General features: G+C 35.2%; 1 protein-coding gene across 9 annotated transcripts in view; it reads right to left on the bottom strand.

The window, feature by feature from the left end:
* The window catches only part of LDLRAD4 (low density lipoprotein receptor class A domain containing 4), a 582,973-nt gene that overhangs the window by 330,372 nt on the left and 226,911 nt on the right, over positions 1–25,690 (bottom strand). For all 9 annotated transcript variants that reach the window (XM_074207775.1, XM_074207782.1, XM_074207777.1 and 6 more), the window contains one exon: positions 24,331–24,803. In XM_074207775.1, the coding sequence (XP_074063876.1) occupies positions 24,331–24,370 (40 nt within the window). In that variant the 5' untranslated portion in view covers positions 24,371–24,803. The remainder of the gene's footprint in view (positions 1–24,330; positions 24,804–25,690) is intronic.

Here is a 25,690-nt window from a genome sequence, read left to right as displayed (position 1 = left end):
ATAAAGAGATATAGTTAAACTGAGAGGCTGGGAAAGAAGCTTAGGAAATTTGAAGAAATCAGAGCAAAGAGAGGCAGAATTTCTAAACTGGTGTTTGCTTCTGTTACAGAGGGAAATGCAGTTCCCTAAGTGATATCTTGTCTCAGTAGAGAAGTATTACTACAGGACTTTGCTGTTTCCTGAGTCGACTCTCTGTGTGTTTGTGTGTGTGTGTGTGTGTGTGTGTGTGTGTGTGTGTCCATGTGTTTATATAATCCTTACTTTATGTGTCTGAGGGAAACTTTGTTTTGCTAGACCATGATGTGAGCTGTCTACGGCTTGGTAGCTACAACGAAAATACTTCAGAGGTCAATATTGTCAGTGATGAATCTCTTTCATCAAGCTAGAAACAAACTATTCCTCTCACAACTTAATTCAACTACTTTCATTTCCAGACTTCATTAAAACCATGTTCTGAAATTCAAGGAGCTAGGTACTAACTGCTAGGGAAAAAAACAATAAAAATAGAATAGTACCTGATTTCAAAGAAGCTAGATTATAACAGTAGGGGAAGAAATGAAGAAATACAACAATGTTACTTGAACTAAATAGGTATAATGTTCATTATGTTATGAGCAAAGGAAAGCTTCACAGTGATCCTGGGAAAACCTCAGGAGAGAGTCACAACTTTTGGCTAGGACAATCAAGAAGGGAGCTCCTAAGTTATGCCTTGAAGGAAGAGGAAAGATTTCACCAGAAAAGGAGGAAGAGCTGAATTCCAAGGAGGGAATTTCCTCCTCTTTGCCTGGTATCCATTCTCTTCTGTGAACTTGCATTCTGAGGCATTCAAGGCTGAGGTATCCTAGAATCAAAGGTCATGATGTTGTCAGCCTACCATCCATTTCCCAAAAGGAAAAGTTCAGAAAGATGGACAATGTACATTTTTGGTTCATCTTATTTTTTAAGACGATATTTAATGCAGAAAATATCATGAAAAGTACATCAGATGTTAGCATTTTAAGTGAGAAAAGACAAAGTACGGCAAGGTTGGAAACCAATTTGGCAAGGTGCCACTGACACTGATTTAAATTGATATTTCATTGTGCAATTGTCCCAGGATAAGGCTAAACTTCACTGGAAAGTTACAGATTTGCAAACAGAATTAAAGGGTAAAGACAAAACTAAATTCAAGTTAAGGTGCCAATGGGATAAAACATACTTCTCCACTATGAAGGCAGCAGCATAAACCAATGATAATGGGCTCAAGAAGTCTGTACAGGTTTTTGAGCTTAGAAGTGCAAGAATAATATGTTAAAAATAATCTGGCAGCTATGGAAAGGATGACTGGAACAAGGAAAATTTGAAGGCACAAAAATCATTAAGGAGGTTTTTACAATGGACCAGATAAGAAAAACAGTAGTGAACCAGAGTGGTAGTATTGGGAAGGAAAAGGAAGGATGGTTCTAAGTACTATTTCATAACTGGAACAAACCTGAGCTGGCAAATAACTGGCTATGTAAAGTGAGGAAGAGGGAAGGGCAAGAAATAATACCCAGAACCAACTTCCTACTCGCCTACACAAACCACTTAGCCTACACACATGCATATTCTCAATTCAAAATAATCTTTAAAACACCCAAATGACTCCACCTGAAGCCTCTAACCTCAGGTTTACCTCCCTTTCTATTACATCATTGTCTTTTACCCATGGAATTAGTAACTCAAGGTTACTTCTATGAATATATAAGAAAGTACAGATCCATTTGTGGTTTTTTTGATTGGGGGAAAACACCTCAATATTTTTCTGTCACATCTACTATGTATGTTTGAGACATTAATATATATATATATGTATGTATATATATATATATATATGTATATATATATATATATATATATATATATTCATATAGTTGCTTTTTGTTTTCAGGGGAAAAGATAGGAAGGGTAGAACTCTGCCTCCCACTAAGGAAAAGCAATTTCTTCAAGATGGGGTTAGCTCATCAATACACTGGAATAGATCATGTAGTATTCAGAAAAATGGCATTCAGCTATGATCTTAATAGTCTTAGATCATTTCACAGGGTTGACCTTAGAAAGAGGCAAAACAGTTTGGCTATCCACTGGTATAATTTAATGGATGTATAAATGTATGTTATCTGATCCCAGCTACACCCTCATTACTGCAAAACAATTCCTTTATTCCTTGATGAATGATTATCACACACTCCACACTGCAGATGTTCTGAATCTGATTTCCTCAGGCCCCTTCCCTTCCTTTTCCCTCTTCTTTCTCAGTGGAGGACCTTCCCTCCAACTTTACAGAGAAAATTGAGACCATCTGCTATGAACTCCTTCTCCCTAACTACTCCACATCTCAAATCCCTTCTCCCAGTCTCCTTTCCTTTACTCCTTGGTTCTAATATATGAGGGAGAGATCCGATTCTTCTCTGGCTTTTTCCCCTATGGTTGACTCTTTCGTGTTCAATCTTTCTTATGTTCTCATCTCTCTATCTGACGACTCCTTCCCTACAAAAATAACGAAATTTTCCCAATTCTTTAAAAACCAAATAAAAAAAACCCTTCACTTGGCCTGGTCTCCCCTTAAGTTTTTATCTTATATCTGCTTTTCCCTTTTACAGTCATACTTTGCAGTTATCTAGCCCAACTACCTCATTTTACAGATTAGGAAATTTAGTACCAGACAGGTTATCTGCTTTTCACATAGTAAGCACTTAGAAAACTTTTACTAAATTGATTCATATTCCTAGCTACAGAGATAGTCTGTAACAAATGTAATTTGAACCCAGGTTTTCAAATTCCAATGTAACACTTTTCCCCCCTATACCTTGCTGACCTAGTTGGCCTGGAGAATATTCTCTTATTTAGTTCTTAAAATTGTCAATTAAAACTAAGCTTTCCAATTAGATTCTTCCCAGTGAACCTCAAAACCTTGATGGCAGATGCCTAGGGCTTATCCTATTGCATAAAATTTTTCCTCATCAATAAAGTGACTTTTTGCTTCTTCCTGTTTCAAAGTACTCATTTCCTCTGGGCTGCCCATATATTTTTATTTCTTAATTGAAAGGTACCTTCAGTTGCCAGAACCTTCCCCCTGCCCATTGTCATAGTCCTGTGTGTGAGCAGTTGGCAGGTGGCATTCCTGTCAGAGACTAGGGTAATGCCGTTTCATAAATGGGGAGAAATAGACCCCTTAAACTGGAAATTGGAGAGGAAACTAAAAATGCCAAATCTGGGGGAGTAGAAATGAAGCACAAACTACTCTTATTGTGGTGGGATACCTTGAAAGGCAGAATAAATCATTCTGAACGAGATGCACAGGAAAGACAGGTCAGGAAATGCTAGGAGATTAACCTTATAAAAAATCTAAGAGGACATGAGGTTGGTCACAGTAAAGAGGGATTGTCATGAAAAGGTATCCAAAACCCCCTCTTGGCAGAAAGCTGGGGAGTGATGACCACACCTGCCTTTTCATTCTAATAGTAACACCTTGTGGGAATCTAGAGTCCTGATACTGAATTCATTTCAGAGATGGCTAATAAAACCTTAGATAAGTAACTGGCAGAACTCTTTCCTATTCAGGTTCCTGGCACCACTACGTACTGATATTCTCTTTGATAACTCCACTTAGAGTAATCTACAGGTTTTTTTCCTATCAAAAATATTTTAAACACACAATGAAAATAATAGCTATGGTTTCCACCAGGGAACTGGAGGTCATTTGATCTCAAGGCAATTTAATGGCAATGCCAAAGGGGAGTAGGCTGGAGGCACTGATAGGAAGGACTAGCCTGACTTGGGAGCTCAGCAACAGTAGGAATTGGGAGCAGACAAAAGTCAATTTGAGGGCATGGGGAATCAGAATGGCATGGAAGAAGTATAGGAAGCAAAAACAGAGGGCACCAAAGAAGGCTATGTTCATTCATACTATCAAAGGAACAATTTACAGATCTTGACAAAATAAAAAATAAAATTCATTTGGAGAAAAAGATCTAGAATATAAAGAAAAATAATCAAAAAATATAAGAATGAGGGGGCACTTCCAGACCTCATACTACATTATAAAGCACCAGTCATCAAAAACATTTGGTACTGGTTTAACAATAGAGAAGTAGATCAATGGAATATACTAGATGAGGGAGAATGAAAAATAATGGAACTCAATAACACAGTGCTTGATTAATTCCAAAATATAAATTACTCAGGAAAAAGCTCGCTATTTGAGAACTGCTGGGAAAACTAGAAAGCAGTCTGGCATAAATTAGGCTTACAACACCTCATTCGTTCCATGTTCCACAATAAATTCAAAATGAATATGCAACCTGAATATTAAAACTAATACCATGAAAAATAAGAGAAACAGATCATGTACCTACCACATCTATGATCAAGAGATAAATTTATAACTAAACAAGGAAGAGGGACAATTATAAAAAATAAAATAGATTATTTTGATTACACAAAATGAAAAGCTTTGGTACAAACAAAATTAATGCATCTAGGATAGGAAAGGAAGCAGTCCAGTGTGGGGGGAAATCTTTGTATCAAATTTCTGAAATAAGCATTTGGTATCCAAGATACAACTAACAGAAATATAAAAGACAAAAAACCTCAGCAAATAGTTCTCAGCAGAATTATAAACTATTAACCATATAAAAGAATGCTCTGAATACTAAATAATAAGAGAAATACAAAACAAAACCTCCCTGAAGTTTTACTTCAAACCCAGAAAATTGGAAAAGATGTGAAAAACAGGAATAGTCAATATTGGAGGGGTTATGAGAAAATAAGCATATTAAAGTATAATTACTAAAGATGAGAATTAGTGCATTAATTTTGAAAAATAATTTGGATAAAATGACCCATCCTTACCTTTTGACCCAAAGATTCTGTTACTAAGCATATATTCCAGGAAGGTAACTGATAAAAACAAAGGACTAATATAACCAAAATAGCTATAGCAGCACTTTTTATATTAGTAAAAAGCTAGAAACAAAGCAGCTGTCTGTCAACTTGAAGCATGGCTGAACCAATTATGGTTCATGGATGCAAAATGGAATATTACTCTCCAATAAGCAATAACAAAAATGATGTATATATTACACATTAGTAAACTAATACATATAATTTTGTATGTAATATAATATATATAAATAGCAAACTAATGCAAGATAAAGTAAGCAGAGCTAAGAAAACAAAATACACAATGATTATAAAGAACATGGTTCCTGTACATTATAGGTAGCATTAATAAAATAAATTTAAAAAGCATTACTGATTTATATTGAAAGTATAAATACGGGGCGGCTAGGTGGCATAGTGGATAAAGCACCGGCCTTGGAGTCAGGAGTACCTGGGTTCAAATCTGGTCTCAGACACTTAATAATTACCTAGCTGTGTGGCCTTGGGCAAGCCACTTAACCCCATTTGCCTTGCAAAAACTTAAAAAAATATATAAATAAAAAGAACAATCACTATAAAATCACTGAAAACAAATGTTGAAAATTACAAAGAATCATCTAGTTCTTAAAGAAAGAGATATGGGGACAATACCTCTCCTTTGACAATGTAGAAGATTCACAGAAATGAAACACTGCATACATTGTCTGAATTTTGTCAATATATTGATGAGTTTTGATGATTTTTCTCTTACTTTTTTTTTTTTAGTTTTTTTTTCAAGGCAATAGGGTTAAGTGGCTTGCCCAAGGCCACACAGCTAGGTAATTATTAAGTGTCTGAGGCCAGATTTGAACTCAGGTACTTCTGACTCCAGGGTCGGTGTTCTATCCACTGCGGCACCTAGGCCCCCTTCTTTTATCTTTAATAAAAATTTTGCATGATAATAGAATGGTTCTGTAAATAATGAGAGGTAGGTGCATAAAAGGAGAAAACAAAAATTTCAAAAGTTCTTTTTAAAATTTGTAAAAAGAAAATGTATGTTGTCTTCTTTGATTACAAAAAAGACAATTCCTTCCACTCATTGTAGGGGTGTGTGTGTGTGTGTGTGTGTGTGTGTGTGTGTGTGTGTGTGTGTGTGTGTGTAGTAGTAGTAGTAGTAGTAGTAGTAGTAGTAGTAGTAGTAGTAGTAGTAGTCTGTATATGGTAGCAGCAATAGTAGTAGTAGTACTAGTAGTAGTTGTTGTAGTTGTACTTGTGGAATAGTTTCATGGATGTGGAACACTGAATATAGTGTCAATTTTTTTTCAATATATTGACTGGTTTTGATCATTTTTTTTACCCTTTTTCCCTTTAAAAAATGCTTCATTATATAAGATGGTTCTAGAAGGTATTGGAAAAGGGATATAGAAGGGTATATAATCAAGGTAAACACCAAAGATTCCTTTTTAAATATCAATATATATATATATATATATTTTTCATTCATATAGTGATTATCTAGGCTTTTCAATTAGGGAAAAATTGTCAATGAAGAGGGAAAAAAAGGAAGATGGATGAATCAACTGGACAAATCCTAACTCCAAAATAAATCCAAATGACATAATCATTAATAACAAGCCTATCATATTTAACATGAAAGAAGGAAAGAAGACAATATGCAATAGTATAATTAGATAGCCATCTCTTTTTAGGAATGTAAATTTAAGAAGAATTTACAGAAATTGCCAAGAAAAACTGTAGTGAATACCAGCCTCAGCTTACATCTGAATCACCTCTTTTGCTTCTTCCAAAACACACCAAAAGGCAGATCATTCATAGTTATGTTTGTGGCGTCTCTAGTTAGTTTACAATCTATACCACATAAAAAAGCATATAATGACCTCTAAAAACAATCATTCTTTGGCAAGAAAACTACATTCCACCAAGAGAAATACTTTTGAATCCATGTTATTTATTTGTCGGTTTCTCCCATTTCTTGGAGCAACCATTGCTGTAATTATAGATCTCAATTTTTCTTTATAGTTTCAACCAAAACAACTCTCTTTTCTATTCCTCTTATTGTTGGCAAGTATTTGCATGTTTCTCAGCCAGATTTCTTATTTTATGCAATAGAGAGTAGATCCCTATATTCAAGTGAATATATTACAATTTTTTTTAGGTTAAACAGATCAAATATTGTAAGGGAAAGAGAAGAGGGAGAAAACAAAAGATTTAGTTCTCCAAGATCAACTGGATTCCTCAGATTATAAATATAGAGCTTTGAGGCCTTCTAGTCTAATGCCCTTATTTTACAGATGAGTAAAATGAGAAGTTAAGCCACAGAGGTTACATGACTTGATCAAAGTCACACCAAGGATAAATAAAGCTAGAATTTAAGCTCATTTTCTCTGTCTCCTCTAGTACTCTTTTCACCTTGAACATCTTTTCCCACAGTGTTTTACTTCAGATTTCAACTTTTTTTATTCAATAATACAACTCCTTTTCCAACAAGATCTAACTTAATAGCTCATGTATTTTCATTGTAGCCATAGTAAAATCATATCTTTCTCCAAAATATCAATTTACCACAGGTTGCAAAATATCATCATAAAAGATTCATTGTTTAATTAATATTAAAGGAATGTCTCTCTGTACCCCAAGGGTCAAGGGACCTTTACTGACATCTTGTAGCTGAAATTTTTCATAAGCATCATCTCTCCCTTAGAATGTGAGCCCCTTGAAAACAGGTACTGCCTTTTCTATTTCTATCAGCAGCATTTGTCATAGTTTTTTATATGGTAAGCACATAAATATTTTATTCATTAATTAATACATTCAAATATTCTTATGGAATAACATGGTAAGCTATAGCGTAAGTACATGTGATTTCAATGGAGCACACTCTCCATTTTCATTATCAATCACATTATATTGTGTATATACCAGTCTCTTGTGAATCTAGCTATAATGAATAATTCACTAGGACATGATGACTCCAAGATGAAGTGAAAAAATGGAGCTCTATATCTGAAAATCCAATTCAAGATAAAGGGGTTTTAAAGCCTCTCTTAACCTGGATGTCTACCTACTTTTCCAATCCAATTACTCTCTCTTTGCAGTCTATGCTGAGGCCAAATTGGTCTCTTTGCTGTTTCTCTCATAGGACATCTCCATCTCTCATCTCCATGCTCTGAGATGGCTGTACCCCATACTTAAAATATGTTCCTTCCTCATTTAAAATTCCTTCATACACCCTCTTTATGTCTTGATATCCTCAGATTCTAGTTTTTGTTGTTCAGGTATTTCAGTCACTACTGACTTTCTGTAATCCCATTTGAGATGTTTTTGGCAAAGATACTGGAATGCTTCATCATCTTCTCCAGCTCATTTAGAGAGAAGAAACTGAGGCAAATAGGGTTAAATATTGTCCAGCTGGGTCACACAGCTAGTAAGTATCTGAGGGCAGATTTGAAATTAGGAAGCTAAATCTTCCTCACTAAAGGCTCAGCACTCTATCCACTGCATCATCTAGCTATCTTTTCAGCTTCTAATGCCTTCCTCAAAAATATGTTATTTTAATAGATTTTGCATGTATACACACATATAAACATATAAATGTAGCCCTCTTGGTAGAATGTAAACTCCTTAAGAGGAGACTGTTTCCTTTTTTTTGTTTATGTCCAGATTAATCATTGTATGACACATGATAGGTACTCTAAAAATATTTACTAATAAATGGATTAGCATAGGCCCAACCAGAAATAACCAGTTAGCCTCACCTATTTTTATTTATTTCAGGTTCTATTAGCAGAGGCCGTTTTAAACACCAATACTAAAAAAACCCAGGTAACATTGAAATCTGGTTGAGTTGGACAAAATCTCCATTATGATAACTGTTTGCTGTGGGATCAACTGAATTAGCAAAAGATGTAAGGAAAATCTAACTATACTATTCTAAAAAGAAATCTGTTGTGCCCACACTATCATTTTTTAAAGCAAACAAATGCACACATAAACCAGATCCTGTGAAATATGGGGGTTTTGAAATTAAATTGATCAGAAAACCACAGAAAAACAAGTCAAGGTCAAAAACATTCAAAAAAGGGGGGGGGGGAATGGGAGAGAAATATTAATGGCTTCAACACTTCCCATGCTTGTATAGTTCCCAACAGCCTTGGAAGAGGCCATCACATATAACAAAGTGAATTCATATGTGATCTAACTGTTCTTAGAATTAAAGAGAAAGTAAACAGAGCTATAAGTTGATACATTTTTTAAATTGGCAACTGTACATGGAGCTATGATTTTATCCCAACAAAGAATGTTCTTACAGGGTATGTTTTCTTAAGCATAGAACTGCAGTACACATTCTCTTTATAAACCATAACATGCTTCAGAGTTCTTTTCAGATGAGAAGTCTCTGGAAATGTTTATAAATTGGCAAGAAAGAGGCCAATAAAAAAGACTGGAACTATTTTTTTTAATTTCCTTAAGATAATCAGCATTATGCCAGCATATCACCTCTATTCACGACTGGGTTAAGGGAAAATTGATCTAATATGAACAGGTGGACTTTACTTTAAAAAAACCAAATATAGCCGTCATGCCAAAACACAAGTAGCAAGTAAAAACCAGAACTGAGAAGGCCAAGATCAGGAGGTGAACTACTAGTTAACTTGCATAAAGCTGACCAGTGAACAAAGTGACTTTAGACCAGATAAGGAAGAAAGAATCTGAGAGATATCAAAATTCTAATCAAGCAAAAGATTTAATTCAGGAAAATCAGCTTAATCAGGTAGATATCATAGGTCTAAGCAGGGAGGAAGTCCAGGGTGCAGGGCAATATAGCTCAGAAAACTGAAAAAAAATTGGGGGAGTCCAAGCAATGGGTATAAGTAACTGTCAGAAATCTAGGTCAAAGTTTCTTCATAAATAAAGGTCAGATTCTAGACCCTATTTCTGATGGGGACCAACATCCATTCTCCAAGTTCCACCTCAACATTCCTCTCTTCCCTTCAGCCCATACCAAATCTTATTATTTCTAAATCTATTACAATTCTTGCATCTCTCAATTCACCTTGGTTCAACCCACACCACTCTTAACCTTAATTACTGCAATAGATTTCTTACTCCTCAACCTTATCCACTCAGTCCAGGATTCAAAGACACTGACCTCCCTACTACTCTACAGACAAGAAATTCCATGGCATTTTCACTGGCTGTCCCCTATTCCTGAAATGCTCTCCTTCCTCATCTCTGCCTCCTGGCTTCCTTTGAGTTCCTAATAAAAGAACATATTCTATATGGTGTTTCTTAATTCTAGTACCTTTCCTCTATGGAATATTTCTAGTTGATCTTGTATAGAATAGCCTACTGTGTTGTTTTCACCATTAAATTGAGAGCTCCTTGAAAGCAGGAACTTTTACTTTTCCTTGTATCTCAAACAACACAATGTCTGATGCATAGTAATAAATGTTTATTATTATTTTAATAAATGTTTATTGACTATTCCTGAAACATAGTAATAAATGTTTATTATTATTTTAACAGATGGTTATTCACTGATTGACTAAACAGATTCCAAATTGATTTCTCTACCTCAAGTATCTCCACTAAGATCCATTTTCCAATCAGCTATTAAGGTAATTCTCCTTAAATATGTATTTGATAATGCTATTATCCTGCCCAAGGAACTCCAGTAGTCTACTACTACCTATAGAATTAAAAAAAAATTTCTCTTCAGGGGCATTTAAAGACATCTATAATCTGGCTATAACTTTGTATCTTGACACACCTTGCTCACCTCTGTCTCTTAGAATTCCTTCTTTGCTTCATGACTCAGCTCAAGCACAATCTTGTCCATGAAGCTTTTCCTGATCCCTTCCCAATCCATCCTCCACTCTAGTCCCTTCTGCCTTATTCTACCCTGTACATTTTGTATATATTTTGCATATGCTTCTTTGGGTCCTCCTCCTTATCATTTTTATCTTTGTATCTCCATCCCCTGGTACATGATTACATACTTAAAAATATTTGCTACTGATTGATAATTTGGAGACTTAAGTAATAGGCACACAAGTCCCTAAAAGAATACCAAAAATTTTTGAGAGCAAGGGACTTTCTACATACTTCCTACTTAGGCCCCAAACTAATGTTACATTATGGTCAGTAGAAACAGAGAGCTACATGAGAGGAAATGAAACATCAGGGATAAATATTACTCCTGAAAACAGATAAATATGTGAATTAGATAAATTTAACAATCATTTATGTCACAAAGATTTTTTTTTCCTTAACAAGTTACAGTTAAAGAGCAATACCCTTAAAATATGCTAACTGTCCAGGTAGCCACAGCATGGGAGAGAAGAGACAAGTAAGAAATGTAAAGAGAGCTTGTTTCCCATTTCCCAACTAGGAACTAGCCAGGGATTAATGGGTGATTAGGTAGGATGGGGAGAAAAGACATTTGATTTCATTAAGATAGAAAACTCCCAGTGAAGGATAAGCCTTCTTCCAACCCCATCTGCCCACTTGCTCTTGCACTTGCTCTGTAATTTATACATAGCATAAGAATCCCTGAAGCACAAAGAGTACTATGTTTCAGGCATAGTCAATAAACATTTATTAAAGTAATAATAAACATTTATTACTGTGCATCAGGCACTGTGTTAAATGTTTGAGATAGGGGGCGGCTAGGTGGCGCAGTGGATAAAGCACTGGCCCTGGAGTCAGGAGTACCTGGGTTCAAATCCGGTCTCAGACACTTAATAATTACCTAGCTGTGTAGCCTTGGGCAAGCCACTTAACCCCATTGCCTTGCAAAAAAAAAAAAAAAAAAAAACCTTAAAAAATGTTTGAGATCCAAAGAAAAGTAAATGACCAGTTCCTGCTTTCAAGGAGCTCTTAATCTAATAGTGAAAACAATATAGAAGCTACATAAAACACATAACATAGCACTTTATTCTTTTGTCCATGGTCACAAAACTGATACATATCAGAATTAGGGCCTGAATTCAAGTCTTTCTACCTCAAGGCCAGTTCTCTAAACCATGCTGCCTCTGGCACCACTCCTATGAAGAATTAAAAAAAACCTCCATGCTTCTATTCTACACTCAGGGCTTTTTAATAAATAAAAACTTACCTTATATTCTCACTTGGTGACCAGTATGCTAAAGAGACATGGATGGCAGGTTCTGTCATAGTGGCTTGGATGTAGGAAAGTCTGTGTGCTTATTTATCCATTTTCTCACACAAAATGCTAATGTGGCATATAGCCTCACTGATTATACAGGTAAGTATCAGCTTTCTATTGCCAAAATAACAAACCTGGGAAAGGGGGAGTATTCTAGGAGTCATGTAATTGGGTCACATAGGGCAACTTTCTGTTAATAACCTTTCCATTTCAAACTCATCTGCTCTTAAAGGAGCAACCACCTCAAGATCTCATGGCTGAAGTCACAAAGCAAAATGTGGTAGTTTGGTTCACAATTTCCAGAGAACCTGAGGGAACAGGTAATGGAGATCCTCTAAAAGAGAAGGGGAACTTCTGTCAGACTCATGCAAAATGAGTGAAGTTACAGAGAGGTCAATTTAATGAAAGGGAAAAGCTTTTTAGAGGTGAAAGCTGTTGAGTGAAATCAGTAGAATGATATTCCTCAGGAGATCATAGCTTACTCCTCTCTAGAGGTTTTCAAAGAGTGGTTTACATGATTCCCACCTCTCACTGGCATTATAGTGAAGATTCCTATTCATATTAGAATGGATAATCTGTCTGCCTCAAGTCTCTCCTCAGGCTAGTCTTTCTTCTACTTATCTGTCAAAGAGATCTTCCTTAAGCTCACATCTTATCATCATCCCTTAATAAACTCCAAATATAAATCAAATATAAACTTTTTTGTTAGTTGCTTAAAGCCCTTCACAAACTGCCCCCTTCCTATTTTTCCTCCTCTTTTCCTCTTTATTCCCCTCCATGCACTAATAGTCTAGCCATCGTGGCCACCTTGCTATTCCTCATATACAACATTCAATCTCCCATCTCTGTCCTTATACTGATGATCCTGCATTCATGATATGCTTACCCTCCTCACCTCCTTCTTGGAAAATCCCTGAATTCCTCCCCCCCATAATGGTGTTATCCAACAACTTACCATGTATCTTTCTTTCATCTACATGGGTTCCCTTTTAGAATGTAAGTTCCTTGTGAGTAGAGGCCAGTTTTGTTTTGGTTTGGTTTTCCTTTGTATTCCAGGGCTTGACAAAGTAATTGATTGATTCATGTTGATTGTCTTCCAACTCAAAGATTCTTTGATTCTATAACTTTATTAGACTTGATTAGAAATAGCAGAAAGGGGGGCAGCTAGGTGGTGCAGTGGATAGAGCACTGGCCCATGGAGTTCAAATTTGCCTTCAGACACTTAATAATTGCCTGGCTATGTGACCTTGGGAAAGCCACTTAACCCCATTGCATTAAATTTTAACAAAACAGTGGAAAGAATAGGGAAGATCTGCATGGGAAATTGCCTTATCTTTCTGCCATAGTGACCACAGAAGGCTCATTACTTCTCTCTTCTGGATATTTGGCTAGGAGACCATATCTTTATGAGAAAGATGACTTTACTCTTCTTATCCAAGGACTTTAAAGAGATAAGAGATATTTTCCTTTATGATCTTCCTTCTCTGATAAACTGTAGCTCTCCTTCCTCCTATTTCTTACCAACTAGTCTCTCTTAAAGCAAGGTATCTCTATTCTTAACAGTTCTGGAAGTTTGCTAAGATTCCCACTCTTTTTCCCGTGCCCCTTCTTTATGTCTTTACAACTGGTATAGACAACTGCTAGGTCACAGAATGTTCTGCCAAAATGAACTATAACAGTGAGTGAATTTCAATACATAATTCCATTCTTTTTTCAGGAATATATTTATGATTATGTTAGGGCTGAAAGTTATTTATAGTTAATGTTTATATTGAATTAAAAGTTCCCTCAAATTTGCTATCCTAACTATTCTTCATTGTTTTAAGTAAGTTTTAGTGAAATATTTTGTTTATACATCACAACAATTTCTGGATGTAGTCACCATATCCCACCCCTGTGCTAAATTCTCCCTTGAAAGGAAAACAGTAAAGCAAAAACAACTATTCTAGTGAACCATGTCTCATGATGTATGCAACACTCTTTCCTTGTCTTCCCTACCTCTTTGATGGAATGATGAACACAGGCTTTATCGACTGTTCTCTGGGACTATGGTTATTACAATTACTATAACTTGATAAGACTAACTCTAACAACTGTGTTAAATTTCTTCTTAAGATGAATCCTACCAGAATTCACTCATAGTCAAATGTAAAAGATTCCAAGATGCAATGGTTAGGAAGGAAAATATAATAGAATACCAAATGATTTTACCAACAAGTATTCATAATTTAAGTAAAAATTCTGTACTAGATGGTGCAGTGGATAGAGCACTGGGCCTGAAATCAGTAAGACTTGAGTTCACATAGAACCTCAATTATTTACTAGCTAGATGACCCTGGGCAAGTCACTTAACCTCTGTTTGCCTGTTTCATCCTTTTAAAATGAGGATAATAATTGTAAGTACCTTCCAGAGTTGTTGTAAAGACCAACTGAAATAATAATTGTAAAGCATTCAGCATAGTACCTGAGTATATAATAAACACTACATAATATTTAAGTTAATTATTATTATTAATATGGAATCAAACAAGTTGAAATCTTTCCCTACTCTGGAACTGAGGGGTAACACTGCCTATCTTCAAGAACTGATAGTCAATAGAACATACATAGGAAACACTTTTGAAATCCTCAGGAGAAGATATTAAAGGTAGGCAAAGTTTCCTTTACATTAGCACAATTAGAGGAGGCTGATCTTCTTGAACTCCAATATGTAAAACAAGGAACTGGTTTCCATAAGAACTAGATAAGCAACTAAACCACCTACAGTTATCACTTCCACATTCAAGTGTTAGAAACATGGAAAATCCATGTACAATTTTTTTGGCCCTCCCTCTCTCCCAGACTTCAGAAATCTGATTTTTTTCCTTTTTCTTTTATAGGGTATTTATGGAGTTTTATTATAAAATTTGGGTTAAGTATTTGGTCATAGGCTCTGGGTATATGGCTTCAGCAAAACTCCAAAAAACATTCCCACTTAATTTCTTGTGCCCACCTGAAATATATAAAAATATATCAATATATCACAATAGAGAAAGTTGCAATGTGGAAGGGATAACTTGTATATTCAGTAAATGCAGTATAGATCTAATGTCTGCTTGGAAACCAGTAAGCAGTTAAAGTGACTTTCTGAAGTACAATATGGAGCAGGGAAGTTTATTTATATTTATGATATCCTTTATTCTGTATGACCCCTATAGCTTTAGGCTATATATACATATATATATATACATATATATATATATATATATATATATATATATACAAATATAAAATACAGAGTGGAGGGCCCAACAAGAGAAACATAGCTTTATCTTCATAATTTAATGCATTGGATTATTATTATCTGAAACAAATGTCTTACCTCCTCTCTTCCTCTAAGTACATACATGATGCAGTTATATCTGATATGGATTTTTAGAGGTCATCTAGTTGAACCCCCTTATTTGAAGAATGAGTATATTAAATGTCTTGCTGGGCGGCTAGGTGGCATAGTGGATAAAGCACCAGCCTTGGAGTCAGGAGTACCTGGGTTCAAATCTGGTCTCAGACACTTAATAATTGCCTAGCTGTGTGGCCTTGGGCAAACCACTTAACCCCATTTGCCTTGCAAAAGCCTAAAAAAGAAATGTCTTGCCCAAGATCATTAAGGCAGTAAGTAGCAGAATTGGGATTCAAACCCATGTCATGTGATTCCATTTCTAGAACTCTGTTCCATTGTACCACACTGCCTTCTGGACCTTAAGTACTCTACAAATAATTAAATTCATTAAAAGAGCAAGTCAGAAATAAATATAGGGATAAGAAAGCTCACAAAAAGTTGACATTGCCATATATTTTCAGGGTAAAACTTTAAAATAATTTCAAAAAATCTACCCTATGTTAAACTAATTTATTTGCATTTTGGGTTTTGGCTTTGTATTTTTATATTCTGACTTAAAATATGCAGGTACATCGGTAACTAGATGCCCAGACTGTTTCGACTAAGAACAAAGGTCATAATCTACATGGCAATCAAGATATATCACCATCGATCTGAGACTTAGATAGAAAGATAGAGATCTTGTGGAGTCCTTACTCTATAATAGTCTCTCCTCTCCCTCTCCCTCTCCCCCCTCTCCCAATTGTTTCCTAATGCCTCTAGGATCAAACAGAAACTCTTCTGCTCCATTTTTAAAGTCCTTCACAACCTATCCCCAATATATCTTCCCAGCTTTACTGGACATTATTCCACACCACTACCTCTGCTTCACAGAGTACCTCTGTTCTTTTAATATATAGCTCAAAGCACCATCCTTCTGCGTGGTCTTTCCTGATCTACCCAAATGTTAGTATTCTTCCTTTTAGACCTACCTTGTACTTAACTACTTTGTTTAAATCTATAGTTATTAACTTTATATTTATTCTGAATATATTGGTAGATGTACTTACTTTACCCCCACTAGAATATATCTCCTTGTGAGTCAGAATTATTTCTTTCTTTGTCCTTGTCTCCCTAGTGCCTCATGCAATGCCTGTCACATAATAATGTGCCTAATAAATATTTGTTGATTGATCTTGTTGAACTTATCAATATTCTCTGTGTTTTATTATTATTTTTTACTAAAACTTTCACTTATCTAACAGCCTAATTTAAGACTCAAACTAATTTCCCTCATGAAGCAATGGGGAACTAAATATCACTGCAATTGCTTCCAAATCGGTAAGACAAACAATCCTTACACTAGTTGCCTTTCCAAGGCAGTTTCTGCTAATTTGAATTAAGACTAGTCTAGGCTTCAGTTTGACAAGGTCAGGTGTTCTTAACCTTTTCTGAGTCATGGGACCCCTTTAGCAGTGTGCAAAAGTCTATGGAGCTCTTCTCAAAATAAAGTTTTTAAATATGTTCACATCTTATTGTGTTACTTCTTAGCATGAAGAAGAAGATAGCATAGAAGAAAATCCCCAGTTATTAGACTGTGAACTCTTTGAGGGCAGAACTGGTCTTCTATTTCCTTTGTATCACAATGTTTGGCATATAGTAGTTGGTACTTAGCAAATGTTTATTGATTGGCTGGTAGTTCTCAAAGGTTTTGCCACAACAGTGTAAGTCAAATAAGTCCCTCAAAGTCAAAGACTGCTTTGTTGTGTGTATGGGTTGTTGGGTTTTTGGATTTTATTCATACTTACTACTATATTTTGTACAGAGTAGAGACTTGACAAAAGTTTGTTGGACTAGATTGACATAAATCAAGCAAAAAAAGTCCTCAAGTACAAGCCAATCACATACATTATTTCTAGATAAAATTTCCAATATCTACAAAATGATACATTTTCCACTCTAACAAAGATAAACTTTTTGAGCATTCAGGTATCTATTCTGATCCTGCAGATCTCCATGGTGGCAAGGAGAACTGATATGTATTGCATCAAGTCACAGGGCTTTTCCTTTTATCTAAGATAAATCTTACCTATCATAAAAACTATCTCATCTTTCTTTTGTCATTATTAAAAAAGAAAAGAGATCATCATGATCCATGTTATAGACTGTCATATATTTAAAGGTAATTATTGAATCAGGTTTTACCCTTTTCTTCTCTAGGCTGAATAATCTTAATTTATTTAGAAATGAGAAACTCTAAAGAAAAGCTTCAGGAAATCATCAAAGAACTATAGTAGAGGAAAAAGAGATAAGTAGATCATGTGGTTAAAGTAAAGGGAAGACAAGTGAAGAAACAATGTTCTACTGATTCTCTTGTATCAGAGGGAAAAGTAAGAAGACTGGACATCTTACAATAAACTTAGAGAACACTGACAAGAATCACACAAGATGATAAATTGGATGAGTTGGGCTCTACAACAACAATAGCAATGATAATAACGACACCGACGATAATTATATACCTAACAGTATTTTATAAATATATCATTTGATCCTCACAGCAAGCCTGTGAGTAAAGGGCTGTTATTATTCTCAATTTACAGTTGAGAAAATTGAGGCAAATAGAAATTAAGTGACTTGCTTAGGCTCACACAGCTAGTATATATCTGAAGCTGAATTTGAAGGACTTCCTAACTTCAAGTCTAGCACTATCTCTATTTCACCACTTGGCTGTGTAAATGGCCTCTCATAAGGCTTATGTAAAAATTAGATTCAGCTACATAAGAGAAAAGACTTCGAGAGAAGCACTGTGGTATTATTTAAAAGCTAGCCTTGGAGTTAAAAAAATCTGGGTTCAAGTTTTATCTCTTAAAGAAACTTAGTGTAACACTGGAAAAATTACTTAACCTCTCCAAAAATTTCTTTATGAATAAGTTGCAAGGAAAATGTTGATTTCCATTAGTAGAGGAGTTTTAAATCCCCTAAGAGTCTAGTTCAACAACAGCAATCATCAGACTTGGCATGTGTTCCACAGTTTGGTTTACTTCAGTAATTATTTAAGTTAATATGCTAACACCATTAATAAAGTGACCAAAAGAACAAGAGTATAGAAGTTTATGTTGACATACTGGTGAGGAGGAGAATTTCAAATCAGTGTCATCCATAATTCATACAGTGACTACCAAGACATGTTTCTTTCAGAGTTACCTGAGAATACATAAAGTGTATCTAGATGAAATCTTTATCAGTATTGCAACACTTTGGACAAAAAACTGAGTGATTCACCCTGGAAGGGTTCCCATTTCCCTCTGCCCTGAGTCACCTGGGGTTTGTTTTTACAACAGAGGCAGCTTATCTTATGGAAGTCCATTCATCTCCAGAAAAACCGAAATGAACTACAGGCAGGCAAGCAGGCTGATAGCTTCAAAGCAAGGACCTGTGAACTTAGCAGTTTCTACATGCCCAGCATAAGATTACCAGCCACCACCATCAGCGTCCTCTATACTCAGGTAGCTTTTTCAATAGCATTAATGTAAAGGTATCAACAAATACGCTGTCTTCCTTTCTGAGAGTACTTTTCATCTATTTCATATATCAAATGAGATCACTAGAAATTATTTACTTAGCCCAGTGTTTGGCACATGGTCAGCATCATATAAACATTATTATTATATCTTATACATATATTCAATATTTATATATTATATATACATTTTATATGTAATGAATTAATGTGATGGATAATGTAATATAATAAATATAATGAATTTAATGTTGTATCATCTAATGGAATATACTATCCTTTTTTTTAAGATTTTTCAAGGCAATGGGGTTAAGTGGCTTGCCCAAGGCCACATGGCTAGGTAATTATCAAGTGTCTGAGGTCAGATTTGAACCCAGGTACTCCTGACTCCAAGGCCAGTGCTCTATTCACTGCACCACCTAGCCGCCCCAGAATATACTATCCTTGAGGACAGGGAGATAAGAACAGTGCCTAACAATGTTTTATATTTTTTTGAGTCATTTCAGTCATATCTATCTCTGTGACCCCTTTGGGGTTTCTTGGCAAAGATACTAGAGTGTTTGCCAATTCCTTCTCCAGTTCATTTTACAGATGACAAAACTGAGACAAATTGGATTAAGTGACTTACCCAGGGTTATATGACTAGTAAGTGTTTGAAGTTAGATTTGAATTCAGGAAGATGAGTCTTTCTGACTTCAGGCCTAGCACACTATCTACTGCATCTGGCTGCCCATACTTTAAATAAATATTTGTTGGTTGGTTGGAGTAGTTAAGTGGTACAATGGATAGAGTACTGGTTTTGGAGTCAGGAGGATGGGAGTTCAAATCCAGGCTCAGACACTTACTACTAACTAGCTGTGTAACTTTAGGCAAGTAATTTAATTCTGATTGCTTCATATCCAGGATATGGCCACTGGACCCAGATGGCTCTGGATGAGAAAGTGAGGTTGGCAAAATACCCTCTCACTCAAATCCAATTCATATGCTTGTCATGACATAACCTCTCTGATATCATGATCTTTTTTGAGAACAAAGGGCAAACATCATCATCATGTTGGTTGATTGTCATAACACTCCATAGTTCAGGTAAATACTATTTATTCTGTTTCACAAATGAATAATGGAAGATACTCTATCCATTATGTATATGCCATACTTAAACTGGTCACTGACAAACCTCTCTAGTTTCAAGAGAGTACTTATCAGATTAAAATAATTTCTAAATCACCCTATAAGAAACAGCCTGGTTTCATGGCTATGTATGGAAGAAAAAAATCACCCTAATACCTGAAGTCAGTATTTTGGATCACTCATTCTGTGAGGCTTTTTGAGTAACTAAATACAGTCTGTTCATTTATGAGCAAGAGCAAATTTTTAAAACTCAGTTGTCTTCCCTCAGTGACTCAATGTATTCTGAGCTGCCTTTATTGACCACTCAGCTGATATAAGAGAATGCAACCCAATTTTTCAAATCAAATATAATCGCACTTAAGTGGAAACTGATTTCATATTCATGTGTAGGAAAGTAAGAAAACTAAAACATAAAATAAGCCACTTCTTTTAATGATAGTCATAACAATAGTTGACCTTAGCATCCTACAATTTTGATAACTTTCTTTTTTGTGTATTTTATTTTTTCCTATTACATGTAAAGATCATTTTTAACATTCATCTTTTGTAAGATTTTGACTTCTACATTTTTCTTCCTCCCCCCTCTCCAAGACAGCAAGTAATCTATTATAAGTTATTCATGTTCAATTATGTTAAACATATTGAAAAGACTTTCTTATAAATCTACAGGTAGGTAATACAAATAATATTATTATTCCCTTTAGATAGATGAGAAAATCAAGACTCTGAGATAAAATCACATAGTTAATAAATGTCAGAAGTGTCACCTAAGATCCAATTTTTCCATCTGCAATCCGGTTCTCTTTACACAATTCCAAGCTACCTCTCCATGAACAAATTAATCACACTTTTAAGGTTCAGTCATTGTGCTTCATCCTGTTTTATATTCCAACAGATTAGGGATTACATCTGTGATTTCCATGTTGTAGGGAACTGACTAAATATGGATGATAGGTGATGAATCCCTCTACCAATTCAGGTTGGCACTCTCTTTGTAACTTACAGTCTTAGAAAGTAATCTAGAACAATAAGAAGTTAAGTGATCTGCCCAGGGTCATAGAGCAAATATTTATCAGGGAAGGATTTATACCCAGGTCTTCTTGTTTCAAGATTAATTATCCATTCAAATGAGTAAATATCCTCTGCTATTTTGTATCAAAAAGGCTTTTATTCCCTTCAATTTGTCCATAATAGTAGAGTGTATCTCTAATACCAGAAACTAGAACATAAGCATCCCTTGCTCCCTCAGGAAAAATAAAGGTCAAAGTCAAAGGCAAGAAAAGAATAATAAATCTCTCATGGTGATGTGCATCAACCTCTTATTCCTTCCCCTTCTATAAGAAAAATGTTCCTAAAAACCAGTTGCCATCACACTGGAGTCTTGAAGCAGGGAAATGCAGTATTTTCATCTTAAAAAATAGCTAATATAACTCTTAAAAACTAAAGAGGTGGAGAAAAGAAAGAAAGAAAAAAGGTATCAAAGGGAAAAAAAAAGTCATCCCTGCCAAAAAACACACACTTAAAGAGAATAACAATGTTATCCAACTGTGAAATAATGGAGTTTCCTTTATTTTACTTCCCAGCTATTTTCTTAAAGGATAGTTGAAAGCCAAAAACTTTTTTTTGGTGAGATGATAAATTTTTGCACTTATTTACAAGATTACAATAAAATAGTGTCTCTGCCTCTCTCTCTCTCTGTTTTTCTGTCTCTGTCTCTTTCCAACTCTCCCTTTCTCTCCTACCTTTATCCTTTTATTTCTTCCTCTATTTCCTTTTTTTCTTCCCCTAGTCTCAATCTCTCTCTCTCTCTCTCTCTCTCTCTCTCTCTCTCTCTCTCTCTCTCTCTCTCTCTCTCAAATATATGCATATTAATATATGAATATTTGAGGCAAGACTACTACTTATGTTGAATAAAATAATCTGGATACATACCTTCTTCAAGAAACCAACACCATAGATTTGTAAGGGTCAAGTATGAGGTAAAGCTCTCCATTAAATACTCAACAAATACCTATTATGCCTACTATGTGCAAGCCATTACAAGCAGTTTAAAGTAAATAGGGCAAGTAATAGTTTCAAGATCCATGAAGTAAAAAAAGAAAACATCCTCCTAATCCCCAGATCACATATGACTTGAAAGTAACCCTAATCTAGCTGGGGCCAGTGTAATAAAAATGTAATTGGATTTTAGATTTGCTAATATTTATGCTAATGTTAGCTGAAGAAGACAATGAGAACTGAACATGTGTTTCTGAACTCCAAGGGGCTCAGTTGAGCTGATGGTGCTGGATTTCGGATATGGAGATGAGTTGTTTAAATATAATATATATATATATATATATATGTACATATATATTCACACACACACTTAAAAAAAACCTCAGTGTGTGTGCAAAGAATGAAAAGGGAGGCTTATAGCAAAAAAAATGATATCCAAAAGGAATATCATGAACGATTAGAAGGTAGAAATATAGGGAGATGACTCTATGACAGGAGCACAGAAAAAAGGAGAATTCAGTCTAGAAAATTTAATTAATAGATGATTTAGTTAATAGATACCAGGGAAGTCTCTGGGCTGGGGTGTGAAGAGAGCAGGTTCAAGCAGGTAGATATATACTTTGGTGGCCAAAAAGAGTTATGGTTTGGTAACTAGGACTTGCTCCATAATCTACTCCAGCCTAACTAGACAATTCTCTATGTTCAAATTTTCCCTGAGTTTTTCACCACTGAGTCCTAACTCATAATAGCTCCTGTGGCTGGATTATTCCCCTCCTTCTCTATTGAACTGCTTTTATTATAAAACCCAACTCAATATCTCTTTCTTTATGAAATCAATTCTGATTTCTCCTCATCAGTAATATCTATTTATCACTCCTGGCCTCACATAGTATCTTGCTTTGTACCCCTTGAATTTATTATTTTATATTGTAGTTATTAATGTACATATCATTTCTCCCATTAGAATCTCAATTCCCAAGGACAGAGTCATGGCTCTCTCAACTTGTGATCATTGTTAGCACTTTGAACAACCCTATGCACATAAAAGATATAAGATTCAAATTAAACAAGCATAAATTTAATAAACAATAATAATGTTGATGGCATTGAACTCCTGAATTCATGCCCTAGAGATGCTGTCATTTTACAAAACCCATGCATGTTGCATCCCCCCATTAATTGTGAGCTCATTGAGGGTAGGGATACTTTTTTTGCCTCTTAAAGTCCCAGTTCTTTAGTGCTTGGCAACTGTTTGGGTGATTGACTGAATGGAACAACTGAAATTGATTATTGAAGGGTGATAGAAGTCAACATGGGGACTTTTCAGGAGCTTCTGAAGAAATATTTCCTAGCATCCCTTAAAAAACAATTTTTATTTTGGAATAGCTCCATGAGAATTTTAAACTCCAAGACTTATCTGGCCAGGAAGAGGTTCAACAATAAGCTAAGTTTTGGCCCTGTGCAAAATAGAAAGCTGGTATCTAGGATGCCTCAGTATTATAAGAATAGGTATCTCTTAATGAATCAGACCAAAAACCTTTCCTTTAATTTTTTTATTTGTTACTATTATTTTGTTAGCAATTCTTCACTTCAACTCTCTCAGAGAACTAGAAGTATAGAAAATTAAGTGACATATGAGATATACAAATAACCAGAAACCAAGCCAGGGTCTGAATTCAAAAGCTCCTCTGTCTCTCAGTCCATTGCTCTGAGCACCAGACAGAATAAATGGTAACTAAAAATGTGAAAACTGTTATCTAGGGTGGAATTAAAATGGACTGAATTAAAATAAAATTGTGATGTTCAGCTTTAACAATGACCTCATTTATACAAGAATGATTATAACTGGAAGGCTAGAGCAGCCAATTTTCCCCCATTTGCTCACTAATAAAACTGAGAAAATAAACTAAGGATGAAAAAGATGAGAGAAGGGAAAATTTCTTGCCAGCAATTAACTTGGGGGAGGGAAGATTTTACTCACCCACATTTCTGTAGCATGTACTTAAGGATATTCTGTACAGAATCACAAAATTCAGGGCCCCAAGATAACATGTGAGGTGAAAGCAAAAATATGGTTATTACTTTGTGGGAAATCAAAGTCACCCTATTTGCTTATACCTCTCACTTTCATATATCTCCTAAGGTTCGTGGGTTGAAATGTATGCTGGGACATTCATTTTTGCCATATTTCAGTTGCGCATAATAAAAAGTTCACCAACTCTCAACTTACTCATAGTCCAGGAACCTCACCTGTGAAAGCGTTTGTGGCCTGAAAACCAGCTTCCTGCATACTGCTCTCCCAGACACGTTTGTGTTCCCACTCTTAACTTGTCCTTACAAGAGGCAACTGGAGGGATTGAAGCTGTCAAGTTACTTCCATTTTAGTTTGTCGGAGTCCATCTCTCTCCGGATTCCAACTTTTGGTAGCATATGATTCCCACCAGATCCTGTGAGCAGATGGTACCAAGGAGACTGGCCAAAGACAAAAAGCAAGTATTGGACACACACAGTGATTTCAGCCGTCCAACCAAAGAATCAAGGCCATGGTGAATCTGGAAGCCACGGAAGTTGTCCCGCTGAGACAGTTTCCCTTTCTAAAATGTAGTTCTAATGAACCATTCGGTAGCCAGCATCCTTTCCCTGGGTTGCAGCCACTTGGGATGTTCAATTGCTTTCTGCTTTGTCTTTTCTCTTGGGCTTGTTTTTCCCCTCAGGCACGCTCACTGAGAAATTAAAAAATAAAATAAAAAGGAGATTATGCTTCCTGATGATCTGTACAAACATGAAAATTAATAGATTCACTGGGACCAAGAAACCTTCCCAAATATCCAAAGACATTATTATGAATTGACTATCCACATTGAAAGAAACTCTTCAACAAAGCAAATGTGGTAAATTTTCCTGAGTACTTTTGAAGTGTGGAAAGAAGCTCAGGGTTTCATTCATATTCCTGGGAACAAGAAAAAAAGATCCATTTCTCCAAATTTCAGTTGAAGAGCAATGGACACCTTGGTTTAACAAGAGTATAATGTCAAAGACAACAATGTTCCTAAACAGTATTTATAAACAGTGAAGTTTAAAATAATATAAATATTCTTCAAGCTACTTGAAGTGGAGTCAGAACTGGAAGAATGAGTCCTATAACCCCTTTCTCCTATAGTCCAATAGGACTCAGTGGGAAAAAAATCTGAAAAATGAAACCAGAGATGTCTTGCAAAGATTTCTCAGACTCTTTATATATACATACTTACATATATATGTATATATAAACATACTTTTGTATATATAATCTTAAATTAAGGATCAATAATAAAAGTTAATCTAATCTCTAAATTGTTTTATATGTTTTAAGCATTGTATAAAATTTTTTACAGATATTTCTCTCCTATAGTTATTGTAGAGCAACTAATAAAAAAAGATTGAGAAGACTAAAAGGTCAGATTTTTAAAAATAGATGATGGTCATTAAATTTAAATTATCATAGATAGAGAAGGATGAATTTTGTCCCCATTAAAATTATTTCCTCCTAGTCAATTTTTTAACAATCAGAAACTACAATCACATTATTCTTTTTCACCAAGTGGAACAAGGAAAAGAAAACTTTTTAAAA

Source organism: Macrotis lagotis, chromosome X (assembly GCF_037893015.1).
Source record: "Macrotis lagotis isolate mMagLag1 chromosome X, bilby.v1.9.chrom.fasta, whole genome shotgun sequence".
NCBI lineage: Eukaryota > Metazoa > Chordata > Mammalia > Peramelemorphia > Peramelidae > Macrotis > Macrotis lagotis.
Note: the sequence above shows the minus strand (reverse complement) of the source record. Positions and strands in the feature narration are given on the sequence as shown.